The 21375-nt window shown below is 32.7% G+C and overlaps 1 protein-coding gene across 2 annotated transcripts in view; it reads left to right on the top strand.

Annotated features, from left to right (window-relative positions):
* The window catches only part of LOC114338374 (ATP-binding cassette sub-family G member 8), a 113242-nt gene extending 94458 nt beyond the window's left edge, over nucleotides 1-18784 (top strand). For both annotated transcript variants that reach the window (XM_028288962.2, XM_050662525.1), the window contains 6 exons: nucleotides 1524-1929; nucleotides 5588-5771; nucleotides 5927-6215; nucleotides 8611-8731; nucleotides 8868-9154; nucleotides 15898-18784. In XM_028288962.2, coding sequence (XP_028144763.1) covers nucleotides 1524-1929; nucleotides 5588-5771; nucleotides 5927-6215; nucleotides 8611-8731; nucleotides 8868-9154; nucleotides 15898-16140 — 1530 coding nt within the window. In that variant the 3' untranslated portion in view covers nucleotides 16141-18784. The remainder of the gene's footprint in view (nucleotides 1-1523; nucleotides 1930-5587; nucleotides 5772-5926; nucleotides 6216-8610; nucleotides 8732-8867; nucleotides 9155-15897) is intronic.
* Nucleotides 18785-21375: the final 2591 nt, after the last annotated feature.

Below are 21375 nucleotides of genomic sequence, written 5' to 3'. Positions count from 1 at the left end.
GTTTCGTACTCTATCAAAAGCCTTTTGATAATCTATAAAGCAGACATAGAGATCTTGGTTCATATTTAGTCATCTTTGCGTAAGAACGTTAAAAGCGAACAGAGCCTTTCTCGTTCCTAGTCCTTCTCTGAAACCAAACTGGGTGTCATCTATATCTTCCTCTATTTTTTTGTATAGTCTTCTTCTTCTGTCGCATGTATTAACTTTGGTAGTGTTACAAATGTGGACAGCAACCAATCCTGGGGTATCACTCCTGTTCTGTATACCTTGTTGAACAGATCTAAAAGTATATGCAGTGTTTTTTCGTCAATGCATTTAATTAGCTCAGTGGGTATCTGATCTGGGCCTACTGCTTTTGCGGTATTTGTATTTCTAATTGCTTGTTCTAATTCGCACATTATTATTTTCGGTCCTGTTTGTTCCCGTGGTTCTTCTTGTATCATTCTATCATCTTCGAATAGTTTCATTATGTATTCCTGCCAAAATCTTAATTTATCTTTGATGTCTGCGATGAGTTTACCGTTATCATCTTTAAGTATCCAATAGTGTGCTCGCTTTTTGGTACTTGTTAGTTCTTTTATTTTTTTATGCATATTAAAGCTGTCGTATTTTCTGTCATACTCTTCTATTTCTTTGCATTGTTCTGTTAACCACTTTTCCTTGGCCTTTTTTATCTCTACTTTAATTTTATTTTGTAGTTCTTTGTATTTTGGCTCATTTCTCCCTTTGGCTTTTTCTCCCCTCTTCTATTAATGCTAGAATTTCAGAAGTCATCCACTTCTGCTTTTTATTTGTCTTTGCAGGCTTTAAAGCCTTCTGTACTTTATTCCATTTTTCATTGACATCTTTTCTGATGTTAAAATCTCTTCTTCTACTTGTGTTAGATTTGAGTTGACTTGTTGGATCATATTTGATGTATTTCTGTTTTTCTTAATTTCGTATAATCAAGTGATGGTTTATTTTTACGTCTTACTATATTTTTGAGTTTCAAATGCATTACTGCTATCAGCGGGTTATGATCTGAGTTGACATCTGCTCCGGGGTACGCCTTTACTGCTTTAATTGAATTTTTATATCTATTTTTGACCAGTATATTGTCTATTTGGTTTCTGACGATGCGGTCTTTGTTGTCTGTAGGAGATCTACAAGTGTACAATCTTCTGTCGGGTAGCTGGAACATTGTGTTCATTACTGCAAAATGTTCATTTTGACAAAAATCCACGAGTCTATCCCCTCTTTCGTTTCTGACACCTAGTCCAAATTCCCCAACATATTCGTCAACTTTTCCTCTCCCGATTTTAGCATTAAAGTCCCCCATTACTATGGTAATGTCGTCTTTTCTAATAGATCTTAAAATTGTGTCTTACTTCATGTAAAAATGTTCTATCTCCTCTTCATCCTTATCAACTGTTGGTGCGTATACTTGAATTAAGTTAATTTAACTAAGTTCTTTTATCTTCAATTAAAGATACCCTAATTTATTTTCTTGTTGATTTTAACTTATTCTGATGTTTAATTTTCAGATAAACGTTTTAATAGACGATCTAGGCTTAGAGCAAGTCCGAAACACCAAGGTATCTATGATGACAATCTCAGAGAGAAGAAGACTGAACGTAGCGTGTCACCTTATCCTCGACACTGATATCGTACTCTTAGACCAACCCACCAAAAGCATGGACATTTTCGATACCTTTTTTTTAGTCGAATATTTAAAACAATGGGCGAGCGGTGGGGCAGGTAGTACTTTGGGGCGGATAGTGATATTGACGATGCATCCCCCCACTTACGAGATATTTACTATGCTGTCTAGGATTTTGTTGGTGTCGGCGGGGAGGACTATGTATAGTGGAAGACGACGGGACATGCTGCCATATTTTGCTCTAGTTGAGTATCCCTGTCCGGCTTTTAAGAATCCCTCGGATTACTACCGTAAGTTTCTATTTTTTTGTATTTTTAAATGTCAATGATTAAATTTAAATTGTAACTGTTACGATAAGAAGAGGTATACTGATCATGATCTGTTGCTATCTGCGTACACGATTATACAGGGTGTTTCATTAATAATTGTCCATAAGGTAACTGGAGAAAGCTTATTACAAAATACGAAGATTTAACCTAAAACACTTAAATAAAATGTGGTTCCTTACTGAGTTACAGGGTGTTTTATCTAAAAATTTAAAAATTAATTTTGCTCAGCATTTTAAAACTATTCGACGTATGCTTTTCATACTTGGCAGAAAGTGCGACTACTAGACACTCTACTAAATTATGATAAATAAAGGTTTCTAGCTACTACCAGAGGCGTACGACAGGGGATGGTGGATGGTTGACCCTTTTCAAATTCTACGTCACTGGAGGAATTACTATTTTGGTGCCATTTTTAGATTCTACAATACTTTCTACGTAAATAATATACTTTTCATTGGTAACGATAAAGCCATTAGTTTTCGAGATATTTGAAGTTAAGTATGAAATGGTACAGTTATTTTGATTAATTTATGATATGATTCATATGATTAAAATTTAAAAATTATTTGTACCCAGTACTTTAAAACTATTTGGCGTATCCTTATCATACTTGGCAGAAAGTGCATGTACTGTACGCCCTACTAAATTAAGATAAATAAACGTTTCTAGCTACTACCAGAGGCGTACGACAGGGGATAGTGGCTGGTTGACCCTTCCCAAATTCTACGCCACTGACGAAATTGTTATTTTAGTGTAATTTTTTGATTTTGCAATAGTTTTTATGTAAATAATATACTTTGCATTCTTAGCGATAAAATGATTAGTTTTCGAGATATTTGAAATTAAAAATGAAGCGACACAATACACTGATTAAAATAACCGTGTCGTTTCATTTTTAACTTCAAATATCTCGAAAACTAATGATTTTATCGTTATGCATGAAGAGTATATTATTTTCATGGAAAGTATTGGAGAATCCAAAAATTGAACTAAAATAGCAATTTCGCCAGTGGCGTAAAATTTGGAAAGGGTTAACCATTCACTTTCCCCCGTCGTACGCCTCTGGTAATAGCCATAAACGTTTGTTTAACATAATTTAGTTCCTTCTGCACTACCTATACTTCCTGCCAAGTATGAAAAGGATACGTTAAATAGTTTAAAAATGCTAAGCAAAAATAGTTTTTAAATTTTTAGATAAAACACCCTGTAACTCAGTAAGTAACCACATTTTATTTAAGTGTTTTAGGTTAAATCTTCGTATTTTGTGCTAAGGTTTCTCCAGTTACTATATGGACAATTATTAATGAAACACCCTGTATAATATAGACCGGTCAGTCTAGTAGGAAAGTATAGGTCGCTCAGGTTCATGAGCTCTTTTAATCTATTTCATGCGGTGGATTGGTCCGTATAAGTCTTCTTCGTGATTCTTTATAGGTTTTCGTGTTTTTTTGCTTTCTCGGGGATCTGTTTCCATTCTTTCCTATTCTGTATTTTTTCTATCCAGCCTGTAATTTACATATTGGATATATCCTCTCGCAGTTGATCTTCCCATTTTATTTTCGGTCTTCCTCTAGGTCTGTTTATTACTGGCGTCCAATTTGTTATCTGCCAAATCAGTTCATCCGCTCCTCTTCTTTGAATGTGGCCAAACCATTTTGGTCTTTGTGCTTTCATGCACTGTGCACTGTCTTCTCCTTCCATTAGATTTCTTATTTCGTGATTCATCAGAATTTGTATTTCCCCTTGATCTGACTTAATTGGCCCATGTATTCTCCTCATAATTGTTCTTTCTATTATTCTGTTTTTCTTCATCTTTTTCTGTAAGGCACATTGCTTCTGCCCCATAGGTAATGACTGGTGTAATTGCCGCTCTATATATCTTTGTCTTTGTTTTCTTGCTCAGATTTTTATCTTAAAATAGTTTGTGGTATTTCCAAAATGCCCTCTTCTCTGCTTTAGTCCTTTCGTTTATCTCTATCTTTCTTCTGTTTTGACCATCTACTATTACTCCTAAGTATTTAAAGCAGTCAACTCTTTGGAATACATTATCACTTATTCTTATTTCCAGATTTAGCCATACGGCTCACACTCCCTCTAAGGGGAAAATTGACTCATCCCAGATAGCTACGGTATCAAAAGGATTGAGCTCTGGTGGGACTCCTTCCGTGTTATCGAGCCCTAGGTGACTTGGTATGCAGGTGTATGCTCACAAAAATTTTCGTACACATCTGGCCGTCGCAAGTAGTACAGCTTTCTGCATGGTCTTGTAAAGATGTTCATTTAGACCCAGCTTTTTTATGCTTTCGAGGAGGTTCTTCGGAATGACTCCAGTGGTAGACATAATAATAGGTATCGTCTGGGTACTTTGCATTCTCCATTGTCTTCGTATTTGAATTTCCAGATCTCTGTCCTTGGCGATCTTTTCGGCAAATTTACTACGTAGATTATTGTTGTTAGGTATCGCCACATCAATTAGTGTTGTTTGTATTGTTAATTTATTAACTAGTACGAGATCTGGTCTATTATGTGCTACTGTTTGGTCTGTGAGCACAGTGCGGTCCTCTGTAGCATCCACATAGCTTGTAGTTGCCATCCTCAAGCATACTCTCAGGGACGTATTGATAATATGGGAGATGGTCCGTTTGGAGAAGTCCCAGCTTGATAGCTATCTCTTGATGAAGGAGTTTTACCACTGCGTCATGCTGTTCCTTGTATTCAGTTGCAGCAAATGCCTGGCAGCCCCCTGTAAGATGTTGGTTCTTGGGTTTGGCATCCATATCGGCATTTGTCGTTTTGGACCTGAGGGTCTGATGATATATTTCAGGTAATTTTTGGTTGGTATAACCTGGTCCTAAATGGCCAGTAATGAACCCTCCTTTTCAGGGAACATCTTTCCTGATGTCAACCAATAGTTCGACGCTGTATTGTCGACATAGTCTTGGCTGACCTCTTTGGAATGTCGCCCGTGCAGAGGTTTACCCATCCAGGTGCGCATTTTTTCGTCTTTAGTGAGGTGGTTTATGCGCATTTCTGGTTCCCTCAGTTTGATCGGTGTTGTGTCATCTACTGCGCAAATAGCGCGATGTAGAGCAGATTTCTCAGCTTTCATCTGAAAATAAATTCTTAAATTAGCAATTTGTTTATCTAATTGCTCACCTATATCCATAAGTCCTCTTCCTCCTAGATTCTTATTTCTATTATTCTATTTATTTGGTCTTGATTTCTCGTACTTATTAATTAAGTATTTTGTTTTTCTCTGATTGAATAATAACCCCGTGATTTTTGCCTCTCTGGTGAATGTTAGCAAGGCATCTTCTAGACTTCTCTTGTCACGGGCTATCACTCTTAGGTCATCTGCATACCCTATTATTTGTGCCGAGCTTTGAATTATTGTCTTTTTTGTTAGCCCTGTTTTTCTAATTACTCCCCCCAAGGCTATACTAAAGAGAGTTTTCGATAGGCTGTCACCTTGTCTTACCCCATGTTCTATGTTATTATTCTTTGTTTCACCATCCACTGTGTTAACCTGTGCTGCTGAGTCCTTCATTGGCATTATTGTCAAGCTAGATATATATTTTATGAATACTTTAATAACTTTTACAAAAATTTAATTTTGCAGTTGATCTCGTAACCTTGGACGATCTCGCAGCGGAGGCTATGTTAGAATCATCACAACGAATTGAACAGTTGGCTGAAATATTTAGACAAAAACAGGAACCCTTAAGCGACCCAGGACCACCTTCATCTTTGCCGCTCACTGTACGAAACTGTAATTGTTTTGTAGCTGCATTTGCTTTGTTTACGTAAGTATAAGGTCCATCGTCCTCGAACCAACTGTTTTAAAATAACGGTTGAAAACTTGTTGAGAACTTGTTGAAAATTAGTTGCAATGGATCGTTTCTAGTTGAAAAGTAGTTGCAAAAATAACAAAATACCAAAATTGTCTTTTTTATTCCAGGAAATCCATGATCTACACCCAACCCGCGACTTTCCTCAGCTGGCTCACAGTGATAGTCCTTTCAGCCAGTCTATCCCTTATTCTTGGCGCCATATTTTGGGATATCCCTTCCACCGATCCTCAACTTATATTAAACGACAGGTACGGGTACCACTACAGCGTCATGTGCATTGTACATTGGCCATTATTGCTAGCGATGACTGTCAATGAAGTTAGAAGAAATAGAAAGGTGATTGAGAGAGATATTAAAGATGGACTGTATGGTAGAGTCACCTATATCATAACAAAAGTAAGTAGGTTGCTTAATTTTTTAGGTTTTAATAAATATATAACACTGTTTTACAGTGAAACTTCAACTAACATACGGAGCCAAATTGTTCTGCATTCGACTATCTCTATCTCTTAGGTGTAGGTAGGTCTTATCTTAATTGCAAAAGTTTTTTTTATTAACACCTTGAGAGATCTGCAATCTGCCTATTAGGCAATAAGCGTTTTTTTCTGACAATGAAGCTAATGACATGTAGAGTATTATTCCAATGAATAATCTCTTTTAAATATATCTAAACCTAAGTTAAACATTGTTGGTATGATTTAACAATAAATTGCCTTAAAAAAACTAAACTAAAGTCCATGTGATATAGATAGATCGGATGGCAGTAGACGTTTTAGCCTATGGATTTCATTGGCATCGCGCACGTTTAGTTGGGCCGCTAACCGATTCGGGTGCACTGACACTTTTTCACTATAGTTGACACTAAAACGATGTATGGCATCTTTGATGGATTCCAAAGGGACATCATGCTGAATGATTTCGTTACTGACGTAGTAGGGAGCATCAACAATAGTTCGTAGTACTTTATTTTGGAACCTCTGCAAGATGGATATGTTGGAGTTGCTAGCAGTTCCCCACAGCTAGATGCCGTAGGTCCACACAGGTTTTAAGATTGTTTTGAATAATAATATTTTATTGTCTATGGAGAGTTTTGATCTGCGGCCGATGAGCCAATACATGTTTCTTAATTTGAGGCCAAGTTGCTTGCGCTTAGTGAATATTGTGTTTTGTCCAAGTCAGTCGTCGATCCAGGTGCATTCCGAGGTATTTGGAGCTATCAGATTGTGGAAGTTGACACTCAATAAATTGAACAGGTGGGCACGTTTCTCTGCGGAGGGTAAAAGTCACATGTGTTGATTTCAATCCATTTGCTTTAATTCGCCATCTTTTTAGCCAGTTTTGGAACTTGTTTAGACTAGTTTACAGGTTCCTAGAGGCTGATGTTAGGTCAGTGTGGGACGCCAAAATGGCTATATCATCGGCAAATGTCGCAACAGTGGTAAGTCGTGTTGATGGCACGTCTGCAGTATACAATAAGTACAGAATCGGTACAAGTAAGCTACCTTGTGGAACTCCGGAATTTATTGGATGCAGCTCTGTATATTCACTTCCATGTTTTATTTGGAAGTGCCTATCTGTCAGGTATGATTTTAGAAGTTGAAAGTGGGGATGGGGCAGTAGCTTCTTTAGTTTAACTTGCAATCCTTGATGCCACACCTTGTCGAAAGCCTGAGATATATCGAGGAAAGCTGCTGAACAATATCTTTTACTATTCAGGTCCTTATTGATTTGATTTACCACTCTATGAACTGGTTAGCAAATGGATCGTCCCGTGTTTATTGCGGAATCCGAATTGGTGATCTGGAATTGCAAAAGTGAAAAAGGAGTTTTGGAAGGCACAAATAAAATATCATATTAAGTAATCATATTTATTGTAGAAAAAAAAATGAAATTTTAATATCAAAAAAGCAAATCCTGCCTAAAGCTTTACAAAAATTTGAAATTGATACTTCTGGCTTCATGTAGTTGACAGGATTACTTGTCGGTGACTTCAAATGCTGATTGTATGGATTGTAGTTAAATGAGTACATTGTAAGTTGGTGAAGATGCCGGGGCTTGAATCCGTTTCAAGGCACCCATAGTTTCAGACAGCTATTGAATTTTGCAGTCCTAGCCTGCTAGGCTGCTGCAGTTTTCATCCCATGTTTAGTGCACCACAAGGCTCAACAAGTTCCACCAAACTGGGGGAACAGGAATAATTTATTAAGGCCAAAAAAACTAAAACGAAAACCTTGTATTAACGACACATACCTACGTTTAAAAGCTCTACTTGCCAGTTTTAACCAAGATTGCTGTGATCTACTATGATTACTAAAACACTGATCCTAAAAAACAATGCTTTAAAACGAAGAATAGCAGAAAGAAATAGGGAGCTTTCAATGATATGAGTAATAATAAAAGACAAGATCACTAACGAAGACCTACATAACAGAGCCAGAGTTACAGATGTTTGAAGAGAGCTTGCACGTGAAATGGAGATGGGCTGGCCACGTGGCAAGGATGAAGGATAGAAGGTAGACATGCAAGTTAACCGAATTGAGATCAAGAATAGATGAACGAAACAAAGCAAGACTACCTATACGGTGGCAAGATGATCTGCGAGAGAGGACGAAAAATTGGATCCATTCTGCACAAGACTATGCACTCTGAAGACAAACAGGGAGGCCAATGTCCTGCAGTGGAATAAAAAAGTGGATGATAGTGCTGATATTATATATTTACAATATTTTCTTATGTTTTATCTTCAAAATTTTTATTAGGTAGTAATTTATTGTTTTTGTCTTATTTGCAGTCCATCATCAATATATTTCCATCATTGTTTGTATGGCTGATCTATGTAGTCCCTAGTTACTCTATGACTGGCTTATACATGCAGCATTTGAATAATTACGATGGTTTCTATATTTATATAGGTAAGATATTTATGAAACAATTGTAAGCCAGTGACGGAAGTTATCGGTGATTTAAAAAATCACGGTAACTGAATCACCGGTAATGAAATCACGTGCCATTCAATGATGCCTTTATACGCACATGATATTTTTTTAGGGGTAATGTTGTTATATCTTAGCTGCATCCAAATATTTTTGATGGCATTTATCTACACAGTCCCTTTGAGCAACACAGCCACAATATTCTGCGGTACAGTACTCTCAGCTTTCTTCCTGAGTGCTGGATATTCATTGCACCTCAAAGATATTCCAATGTATTTACAATGGATTGAAAAAATAAGCCCAAGCGAGTGGTTGATACCATATTTACTAAATAGAGAACTTTCTACAGAAGCCATACAGAGTTTGCAAGGGACAATAACCACCCTTTGCAGAAATAAACAGGTAATATTTTAACATGATTTATAATCCGGTCAACTTTGACATCAAAATGCTTGGCAAATAACAAAAATTGCCGGAGAGCCAAATTTTGGTGGAGAGCTAGGGTATACCATAACAAATAAAGTTTAAAAAGTCCCCATCGATCCCATGTGTGCGTCAAAAGTTATTCGGGGTCAAAGGTCAAAATTTGAGATTTTTTGGATTTTTTTCGAAAACGGTAAGGTTTATCAAAAAAACACCTCAATCCAAAGTTGTAGATCTTAACATTCGCTACAAAAATTGTCCTTACTATTTTTTTCCTAAGAGTTACCATTCCTGAGATATCGCGATTTTAAAAGTTACTTTATACATTATATGCACATATAAGCCACGTATATACATATGTGGCCCTTAAGACAAGTATAAATGCCTATTTGTGTCTCTTTTATATAGTATATTATACTATTCTGAAAATATTTCTTCAAAAGGTCATCAGTCCCAAACTGAATTTCCTCTATCCACGTGGCCTTGAAAAACATTTTACTATACCATTGTTTAAAAAAGAACAGATTGTCTATTATAGGCAATGGCTACAGTATTGTCCGTAGGTCTCGTTCATAATATTATCTGTTTCTTTTAGTGCTAAAGGTTCAGTTCAAGTGAATATAAGTACTTATTACAAGCGTCTACCATTTAGTACCGTTACCGTTATTTGTACAATTTTATAGTTTTAAAAATGTCTCAGTTTTGCTTTGTTTGCAATAAACTTTTAAGTGAAACTAAAACAGTTGTGGTTGATCTTGGAATGCCAAATTTAATCGAGGCTAGGTCGAGAGAGGTGATGAGTTTATTGAGTATTTAAGAACTCAAAAATCCGTTACAATACACGTGAATTGCAGAAAATCATACATTCGGAAAACTTCAATCGCTGCAGTGAAAAGACAACGTGAGGAGGAACAGGCTAGTACTTCAAAAGTAAGTCCACCTCATACTAGAACGCGAGTAAGTAAATCACATTTTTGTTTTAAAAAATACTGTTTATTTTGTGGCAATAAAGCCAATGAAGAATCTGAGATAAAGAAAGCACAGCATCTTCGAAAAATAATTCGTAACGTGACTACACTAAAATTCAAAGAATCCCTGTTGAAATTAGCTAAAGATCGTCGCTTTTAAACATTTGTATCGAGTATATTATCAAGTTCAAACATGGTTAGGAAATGAACTGAATCCAGAAGACTGGGGTTGGAAATTAATAGATAATACTCTGGAACCGATTAAAACCTTACTCCCACCTGCTCCAGAAAAACTCCTTAACACTATTTTTTGCAATTGCAAAAAAGGTTGTAGTGCCAAATGTGGATTTAAAAAAGTCGGGTTGCTGTGTTCTCTAGTGTGTACCAACTGCCAAGGTCAGTCTTGCTCAAATGTCCAGTTTAGTACAACAGAGGAAGACTCCTGTGATTTTAATGCAGAGACCAAAGAAGATGAAATCGAAGAAGACTTGACTGTTAAAGTAGACTTTCAAGAATATGAATCTGATTAAAATATCTAAAGAAATCAAATCAATAGTTAACCTAATAATCAATAGCAATATCAATAATCAATATCAATAATAAGGTAATATCTAGAACTTGACCGGTATTGTTTCCTTAAATTATCCTAAAATTGTCAAAACAGTTAGTGGAGTAGGCCTACAGGGGAAACCACGGTAAAAAAACGCGCCGACTACACTACCTCACAGGTGGTGTGGAAACGTGTGCATATCATGTATAATGTGACTTTTTGAATCGCGATATCTCAGGAATGGCAACTCTTAGGAAAAAAATAGTAAGGACTATTTTTGTAGAGAATTTTAAGATCTATAACTTTGGTTTAAGGTTTTTTTTTTATAAAACTTACCGTTTTCGAAAAAAATCCAAAAAATCTAAAATTTTGACCTTTGACCCCGAATAACTTTTGACGCACACATGGGATCGATGGGGACTTTTTAAACTTTATTTGTTATGGTATACCCTAGCTCTCCACCAAAATTTGGCTCTCCGGCAATTTTTGTTATTTGAAATGTCTATATAGACCGGGTTATTAAGGTATGATTTGAAAATTTTGAAAGTTTTGATATTTTTATTATTTTAAATGAAAGTACATAACTTTATGAATACTCTCTGAAAATATTAGATCGATCGAACCAAAATCACCAGTACGCTTGAGTGTAGTGAGAAAAATTAAACAGCTGTTCCCCTTCTCTTTTATAAATTACTCCGCGATTCAAAAGCATATTCCGGTGTGCATTACTTTACGATTTGACAGACAAAAATAAGAGTTGCGCTTGAGAGTATTTAAGTCACTTACGTCTCTTTCGATATTTAAGAACATTCCTCCACAATTCCAACGATATCGTATTCTTAGAATGACGAATGTATTGACGAGCCAATCTCCTAGTTGACATTCGAACCTACTTTTTTGCTTTTTCACCAATCTCTTTAATCCTTGTGTAGTAAATGCACGTGGTCTTCCATTTTTGGGTAGATTCAAATATGGTATTCCTTGATCGCATTCCGATATTGTTCTATAAATGGTTCTGCGTGAAATGTTTTCATTCTGGAATATCAGACACATTTCAGCTTTGGGTACCCGCTCAACCAACGTATAGATACTTTTCTTATTTTCAAAGAAAACTTTTCGTTTATAAATTCGCAAAAGTGTGTGTGCTATTGCGTTGCCGCACCTGAAATATGTAGAGGCCACCTAGCGATGGATTCCCATGTAGTTGTGTCTTCTCAATCCAAATCTGAAAACGGCATTTCGCTATCTCTAACCATCTTCCAGATATTAGACCTCATATTCGTTATTGTGACGTCACAAGCCTCCTTTAAATTGTCATTTTCTTGCGACATAGAAACGTCAACTTTACTTTGTTTTCGTTTGACGCAACTAAACGTCAACATAAAATTAAAATGACAGATAAACAAATTTTATCACAAACTATACATACTCTAGACGTTTCACGACCATGTTAATCTTTCGGATCGAATTAACGCCATCTCTTGATAGGAATGGGAACTAAATTGACAAATTTTAGTTACGTGGGAATTTCAAATTTTAAATTTTGCGGGATTTTTGATGAAATTTCGCAGGAAATTAAAACAACAGAAATAGAATTCAATGTTTTTTTCAATAATTATACTGAGTTAAAATTACCTTAAAAGTTCCATCTACATAAAAAATACCTACTAAAAGTATTGTCTAAAAGTTCTGTCAGTAGGTAGTGTTGTAATCGGGGCTGAAATACCAATATAACCAAAAATCATAGTTTTACGGTTTTACTGAAAACTTCAAATAATCCAATTTGTTTTCAAAATGCTAAACACTACACTGCCATGTGTCACGTGAAAGCGCTGATGTGTAATATTGAGTTGAATGAAAATTTTTGAAAGAATCTTTTAGGATGATTGTTTAGATAAATACCTTATAATCTTTTACAAACTTCCAAAAATATATAGGCCCGAAATGTTGATGACACACTTGTCTATTGGAATAAACTGTTTCAGGATCTATTATATTGTTTTTTTAAATGTGGAGAAACACAACACGGGATGATCAATGTATACTAAAAATTCTACTCATAAAAACGGAGAGGAGGTTAATACAATTGATTAAAATTGTGATTAAATCTAATTAAAAACGTAACACCACTATAATAAAATAATTAAGCCACAAACTGTAAAATAAACAGTAAATAGCAAATTAATTTAATTGTCAACTGTCAGTTGTTAAATATGACAAGAGAATTGACTGACAGCGACATCTCTGGGTTGGAATGGTAACTAATTTGCTGTTTTGACCTTGACAATTTACGTGAAACGTCTATGAGTATATATGGTTTGTGAATTTTATTTATTTATGTTAATGTAATGTTAAATTACACTTCACTATTTTCAAGGAAAACTGTTTAATTTGTATTTATTTATTTTTATTAGATATCAAATCTATATTATACGAGGTATGTCAAAAAATTTGAAGTTCGATCAAGATTAAAGTGTCTTTATTTTTCACAATATTGAAAAGTGTTATTATTATAAAAAGTTGTTTGGAGTTAAAAACTATGTTTTTAATATGCAATATTACTTGTACATCCTTCTAAAGATAAAAAAAATATTTGAAAATTTTTCTCAAATAACGAATACCAATGCCATTTTTATTCATAACTCCTTTTATTATTAATTTTACGAAGAAAAGTTATTCTTCATAAAAAGATCTGCATGGTCTAAAATCTAAGAGGCAATCATCATATATCAAATTTCATCAATTTTATTCGAGGTATGTCAAAAAATATGAATTTCGCTCGAGAGTCAAGTACCTTCATAGTTCACAATATTTAAATTAGGATATAATTGCCTATTAAAACATAGCATTTAATACTAAACAACTTTTCATAATAGAAATTTTCCATGTTATGAATTTAAATACGTCAATAAACAAAGTTTTCGTTATGATAATGCTGGCATTTTCAACTTGTTAATTTATACATCTTAAATACAAAAACTTCAAAATTAATAAATTTCAACTGACAGGAAACAAAGTTAAAAAAAATGAATGTGTGTGTACTTTGTATGCACGTAAGAAGTTATACTTCTATTATATGATTTCAACGAAATCAATATACTTTAAACAGTTTATTTATATTTTATTTAAATATTAAACTAATTTTAATACTTACTACTTTCCAAAAATTTTTATTAAAACAATACGGAAAATAAAAAAAATAAAAGAATAAAACACACACAAACAAACACATTGAAAAATGCCACAAATGATTTCTGAACAATGTAGGAAAAAATTTTAACTAAATACGTATATTCTGAAAAAACATTGTATAATAAATAAACTTACAATCATAAAATGTATAAAAAAAATAAAAAAATAAAAGTTTCCATTGGGGTTCGAAGCCGCTTATTAGCGCAGTTAGTGTTGAAATTCATTCACCTTAAACTTTTACCCACGGAGACCATATGTCGTCAAGTGCGAAGAACAACTAACTAAACGGATTAAACTTTTGACGGTTCTGAATTTAACCAAATTATTTTGATTTTGAATTGAAATTATTTAGAATTGAAAGAAATATTAAAATACAACAAAACATCGAGTAAGAAAACAATATATTAGGTGAATATTGATAGAAATTTTGATGGTAATCAAATTATGTAAATCAAAGCATTACATACTATTTTTGTAGGTTCTTTTTAAATTTTCTAAATAGGTAGGTACCTATGAAATTTTTTTATTATGATACTGAAACATTTACAATTATTACGTACCTGTCGCTTTTAAAAACTATTTAAAAAGTCACTACAATATTATAAACTTGCTTTTTTCTCTACCATCCCAACAATAAAAACTAATATACACAACATTAATTTGTTTATCAAAAATCTCCATATTGAACAATTATTGACAGATGATTTTAAAACCCAATCAGATCCCGTATAACGTTTATACCATACTGTCGGTGTGCGCATGTGCCCAGTAAAATGAAAATTTACCCTCATGCCTAAAGAAGTATAACTTCAAAAATTTTGTTTTCACAAGCAACTTGATATTATTATGTTTTTTGAAGTTATACTTCTTTACCGGCGATGGAGGGTAAATTTTTATATGGGAAAACCTAGCGACCGGGCGCATGCGCATTATAACTTTGTTCTGATTGGATGTTCAAATGACATGTCAAAAATTATTCAATATGGCGGCTGTGGCACAGCTGTAGTTAGATTATTTATGGTTGTTGCGTTTTAAAATTTGTGTGAAAAGAAACAACAAACAAAAGTTAGTTAATAGTTATACTGCCTTTTTAAATAGTTTTCATATACCTATATTTTTGGACTTTTGGACTATTTTGGACAAGAAAAACTCATTCTAATTTGGTAAGTAGTTTTTATTATAATCATATTGTAATTATACATTTGGATTAGGTTGAAATACATACATTTATTTTCTCAAGAATGCGGATTTTAGAGAGAAATCCCAAATTAGGTTCGATTTTTATTTTTAAATTATGATTTTTTGGCGTAGATTTATTTATCTAGTAGGTATGTAATGCTTTGATTTACATACTTAATTTGATTACCAACAAAAGTTCTACCAATCTTCATCTAATATATTGTTTTCTTACTGTTTTGTTATATTTTTATATTTTCTTCCACAAAAAACTACATAATTTAATTTTCAAAACAACTGTCAAACAGTAAAACGTTCAGTTACCGTATTTTTCCACATGATAAATAATGTGGGATTGGACGAGTGAGTCTACGCTTCGGTTACGAGTCAAAGCGGCACGAAATTCAAGGGTTCAATTCCCGATGCAAGTTTTATTTTTTTATTTTTTTATGCATGTTATGATTGTAAGTATATTTGTTATATAATTTTTTTTTCAGAAAATGCGTATTTAAAATTTTTGCCAACAATTATTATCGTTCAGAAATCATTTTTTCTTTGTGGCATTTTTCAATGTGTTTGTGTGCGTTTTATTCTTTTATTTTTTTAAATTTTTGGTATTGTCTTAAAAATCACATAATATGTAGTAGAAGTATAACTTCTTACGTGCGTACAAAGTACACACACATTCTTTTTTTTTTTTAAATAAAGCCAACTAATTGTGTACTAAGACTTTTAGGACATACGTTATAAATATCATAACTTTTGGGATTTTGGTATTCATACATTGATATCTAATTTTTATAGCGTTTTCATTAAACCATGAAAATTTGTTCCAGATTCAACACCAGGATATTATAGTCCAATTGCCATGTCCACCTCCAAATGGAACAAATAGTCTAAAAAGCTTTGGTTACTTAAAGTCTGATAACTTAACCTTCGACTATGGTAACCCAGTTATAGCAATGGGCGTATTTTACTGTATCTTCTTCGTGATCTCTTGCTTCATGTTCGCTCTCAATTTGTGCAGAAGCAGACGAAGGCGTAGACAAGACACTAAGAACGATGCAAATAAACCATGAAATTTTAAATAGTTAATAGGTTGATGTAATACGAATTTTAACTAAAGAAATTGTAAAGAAGATTGTAAAGTTATAGAAGAAGAAAGGGCACTATAAAAAATATAAAAGTTAATGTGCCAATGCACAGAAAAAGCTATGAGTTTGTTTGAAAAACATTAAAACAGTTTTATAGATATTATAGCTGAAACATGTTGTTTATATCTCTAGCATTACCAATAAATATTAAATTGTTAACATTTAGACATATTTTGTACATAATATCTGTAATATTTGAAATATTTTATTATTATCTATTTATTTCTGATATAAATGATAAGTTTAATATTATACAGGGTGTTTCATTGGGAAACGGAAATACTTTAATTGTGAATAGAGGTCACCGAGGCGGTTCTAAGTATACTACATTTTTTGCCCTACCGACATTTATAACCGAGTTACAGGGTGTTTTATCGATTTTGCCAATTTCTTTCCTAAGCCATAACTTTAGAACCACCCTGTATATCTTTTTGATATTTGGTACACATGTGTCCCATCCAAAAGCCAAACGACCGACATAATAATCAAAAGAAAAAAATCCAGGTCAGGATTAACAAAAAATTATAAAGTAATTATGATCTTAAAACAACACCCTGTATACTGAAATTCTGAAAACCTGTTTGCATATTTGAAAAGAGCACAAAAAACTAAGTCTAATCATTCGCTTCAATTTTTCGGCCAGACAATTTTATGACTTTAATTTTGAAATTATGTTGAATTTTTTAAGAACTCTGACATTAAAAAGCAGGTATTATTAACTTTTAATTATAAATTATTAAAGCTATTGAATAAATACTCATTTCATAATTAATCAATACTTATTTATCACATTGGAATGACCCAATTATTAATCACAAGAAAAATCCAGGTCCGGATTAACAAAAAAACATAAAATAATTGTGATCTTGAAACAACACCCTGTATATTGAAATTTTCAAAATATGTTTGCAAGACCACAAAAATCTGAGTTTATCGGTTTGCTTTAATTTTTTGTGAAGGAAATTTAATGACTTTAATTTTGAAATTAAATATATTGATACTTTTAAGAACACTGAAATTAAAACGCAGATTTTTAAAGCACTTTTAACAATAAATTATTAAAGTTATTAAATAAATACCCGTTTTCAAAATAATCAATACTTATTTACGACATTAGAACGACGCACTTACAAATCACAACAAAAATCCAGGTCCGAATTAACAAAACAATATAAAGTAAATGTAACCTTGAAACAACACCCTGTATATTGAAATTTTCAAAATCTGTTTGCACATAGGTATGAAAAGAGCACAAAAAACTAAGTTTAATCGTTCGCTTCAATTTTTTGGCCAGAAAATTTGATGAATTTAATTTTGAAATTATGTCGAAATTTTTAGGAACTTTGGGAACTCATAATAAAAATTTCGATATAATTTCAAAAGTAACGTCATTAAATTGTCTGCACAAAAAATTAAAGCGGGAAATTTTTTCGTGCTTTCTTCAGGTGTGCAAACGTATTTTAAAAATTCCAATATACAGGGTGTTTTTTCAAGGTCACAATTACTTTGTATTTTGTTGTTAATACGGACCTGGGTTTTTTTGTGGTTAGTAAGTGAGTCATTCTAACGCAGTAAATAATTACTGATTATTTTTACAATTAGTATTTATTCATTATCTTGAATGATATATTATTAAAAGTGCTTTAAAAACCTTCTTATTAATTTCGAGGTTCTTAAAAATTTGAATATATTTAATTTCAAAATTAAAGTTAATAAACTTTTGTACAAAAAATCAAAGCAAACCGATAAACTCGGATTTTTGTGGTTTTTTCAAATGTGCAAACAAATTTTGAAAATAATCAATATACAGAGTGTTGTTTCAAGGTCACAATTACTTTATGGTTTTTTGTTAATCCGGACCTGGATTTTTCTTGTGATTAACAATTGGGTCTTCCCAATGTGGTAAATAAGTAGGTTTTTATTAATTTTAAAATGAGTATTTATTCAATAGCTATAATAATTTTAATTCAAAGTTAATAATACCTGCTTTTTAATGTTGAGTTCTTCAAAAATTCAGTACATAATTTCAAAATTAAAGTCAAAAATTGTCTGGCCACAAAATCTAAGCAAACCATTAGACTTAGTTTTTGTGCTGTTTTCAAATATCCAAACAGATTTTCAAAATTTCAATATACAGGGTGTTGTTTTAAGGTCACAATTACTTTATAACTTTTTGTTAATCCGGACCTGCATTTTTCTTGTGATTAGAATGTCAGTCGTTTGGGTTTTGAATGAGACATATGTGTACCAAATATTAAAAAAATATACAGGGTGGTTCTAAAGTTAGGGCTTAGGAAAGAAATGAGCAAAATCGTTAAAACACCCTGTAACTCGGTTATAAAAGCCGGTAGAGCAAAAAATGTAGTATACCTAGAACGGCCTCGGTGACCTCTATTCACCATTAAAGTATTTCCGTTTCCCAATGAAACACCCTGTATACTACTACAAATAAAGTATTTTATAAGTGCCTTAATAATAATAATACAATTATTATCATTTTCCAATTTAGAGGAAAAGTATATGATAATTCTAGATATGTTTAAAAATAAAAATAAACTATTTATGTATATATTTGTGGTATCTTTTTTTTATCAAAATTCATCGTAAGTTCACACCTAGTGACATATCCTGTCAATCTTAGGCTAGCAGATCGATCTCATAATTTCGAAGAGAAATGACAATAAAGGACATAAATCAGTTATTAGTCCAAGTAATGAATCTTAACATAGGACAAAACCTCGCAATTTTTACAGAATGGATCGATTTGCTTAAAAATTTGAGAATAACTAGTGGATAGTCCAAGGATCAAAATCTATATGATGCTGAAAGGCGCTTTTACCATTGGGCTGGTTGCCACCCAGGAGCGTCATTTGAAATTTTGGTAGGGGGGGGGCAAGCATTATATATACAATACATTATATATGCAAACATAATACAAAATTGATCTATTTTTTAAAAATTTCAGTCATTTTCAGGATCAGGGGGGCAAATGCCCCCTGTCCCTATCAAATGACGGCCCTGTTGCCACCCCATCTCGGGGGCGGAAATTTTTTATTATATGTTGACCGCAAAAGTTGGTAAAAACATTGATTCTAAGCAAAAAACGTTTTATACATTTTTTTGATAAAATTAATAGTTTTCGATTTATTCGCTATCGAAAGTGTTAGTTTTATATCGAAAAAATCAATGTTTTTAATTAGTTTTCTGTAAATAAGTCAAAAAGTTTTCGTTTTATCAAAACAACTTTGCTTAACAAAAATGTACCTTCTGAAAAAATCAACAAAACCGTTTCTTAAATTTTCTTTAAGACCAATTGTAATCGAGCTATACTTTATTATATGTTAGGTCTTCTTCGTCAAATGCTAAATATTGTAGTTTCAAAGTCAAAAGACGGAAACACTATGCATTTTTCGAGGATAACTTGTTTAAACTAATTTGAAGTATTTCAAAATATCTAGCATACGTCTATCTAGCAATATCGGAAGCAAATCCTTAATCACCACCCTAATTAAAATTAGTCATTGGTCTTATTTGGTCTTCTTTATTTATGTATTATTAATAGGTTCTAGAAGTTTGACCGGCTTAGAATGATTAGTTTTTAATAAAATGGAGTCAAAAGTGAATATCGAATTTTTGGAGTTTGGTAAAAAATTCTCTTTTCTTCAGAATAGAAAGATTAGAATCCGAGATAAGAAAAAATGTTTAAATATGAAATTGTAGCTTATTTAATTCCCAAGAAGTTGGTTTGCAAAAAATTTTTCTACGGTAAAAATTGAGTGAGCTATTGACAATTGAAACTTGTAATAACATGCAAAAACTACCTTTGCCAACCTTTTCAAAGTCACCACTTTTTGCGACTGATGATTTTAAAAGGATTTAATATTAATAGCCTTATAAATCTTGTAAAAACCTACAAAATTCTGTTTACCAAACTTTCTAAGATAAAAATTAAAAAGGTTACGGTTAAAAAATCAATATATTTTTTTGAAAAAAAAAGGGGACATCCAATTGGAATCATATTACTGTAAGTTAGTGGTGTTTTTAGTCATTGGCCTTATTCATTCTTCTTTATTTATGTATTATTATTAGATTTCAGAAGTTTGACTGGCTTAAAATGATTAGTTTTTAAAAAACTGAAGTTAAAAGCGAAAAACGAATTTTTGTAATTTGGTAAAAAGTGCCATTTTCTTCAGAATAGAAAGATTACCATCAGAGATACGAAAAAATCTTTAAGTATGAAATTGTAGGTTATTTAATTTTCAAGAACTTGGTTTGAAAAAATTTTTTCTACTGCAAAAATTGAGTGAATCGTAAATGAGTATACCATCGAAAAACATTGATTTTTTAGATATAAAACTAACACTTTCGATAGCGAATAAATCTAAAACTATTAATTTGATCAAAAAAATGTATAGAACGTTTTTTGCTTAGAATTAATGTTATTATCAACTTTTGCGGTCAAAATATAATAAAAAATTTCCACTCCCGAGATGGGGTGGCAACCACCCCCATGGTAAAAGCGCCTTACGGCATCATATAGATTTTGATCCTTGAACTATCCACTACTTACTCTCAAATTTTCAAGCAAATCGATCCATTCTGTAAAAATTGCGAGGTGAAAAGTTTCAGTTCCTGGACTATTATTATTAGGACTATTATCGCGGTTCAAGGGACTGGACTGCACTCCGTATTCTAATTGAAAAGTAAGATTGGTTTGCCTTCGCATTGCAACTGAATAAAAATGGTATACATTTTTATTTTTATATTAGTATTACTCCTATAGAGTAACTAGGTCCATTTTCCGTTGGAGCTTTACCACGCTGCAGACGGGGGTTGTGAATTGCATAGTGTAGAATTCCTTCCCTTTAGTCTTCACTGCAGCATCCATTTGGCTTGCATATTGTAGAAGCCTTGGAGGTTGTCACCAGGAAATTGGCCAATAAAGTTTTTCAATTAAAAATCTTTTAAAAATATTTAATTTACAAATATTTTTATTAGGTTGAAAAACTTAGTCTTTTAAACTTAGTCTATTAGTCTTTTAGGATTTTTTAAATTTCGTCGCTCACATCATTTTTGGGACATTTTCCCCATTATTTCGGAAACATTGTTCTGTAACTTTTTTCTATGCATTTTTAGGTATATGCAATGGTACATTTAGTA

The sequence above is a fragment of the Diabrotica virgifera genome, chromosome 9 (genome assembly GCF_917563875.1).
Source record: "Diabrotica virgifera virgifera chromosome 9, PGI_DIABVI_V3a".
Taxonomy (NCBI): Eukaryota; Metazoa; Arthropoda; class Insecta; order Coleoptera; family Chrysomelidae; genus Diabrotica; species Diabrotica virgifera.
The sequence above is the reverse complement of the archived record's forward strand: the minus strand, read 5'-3'. Positions and strand labels throughout refer to the sequence as shown.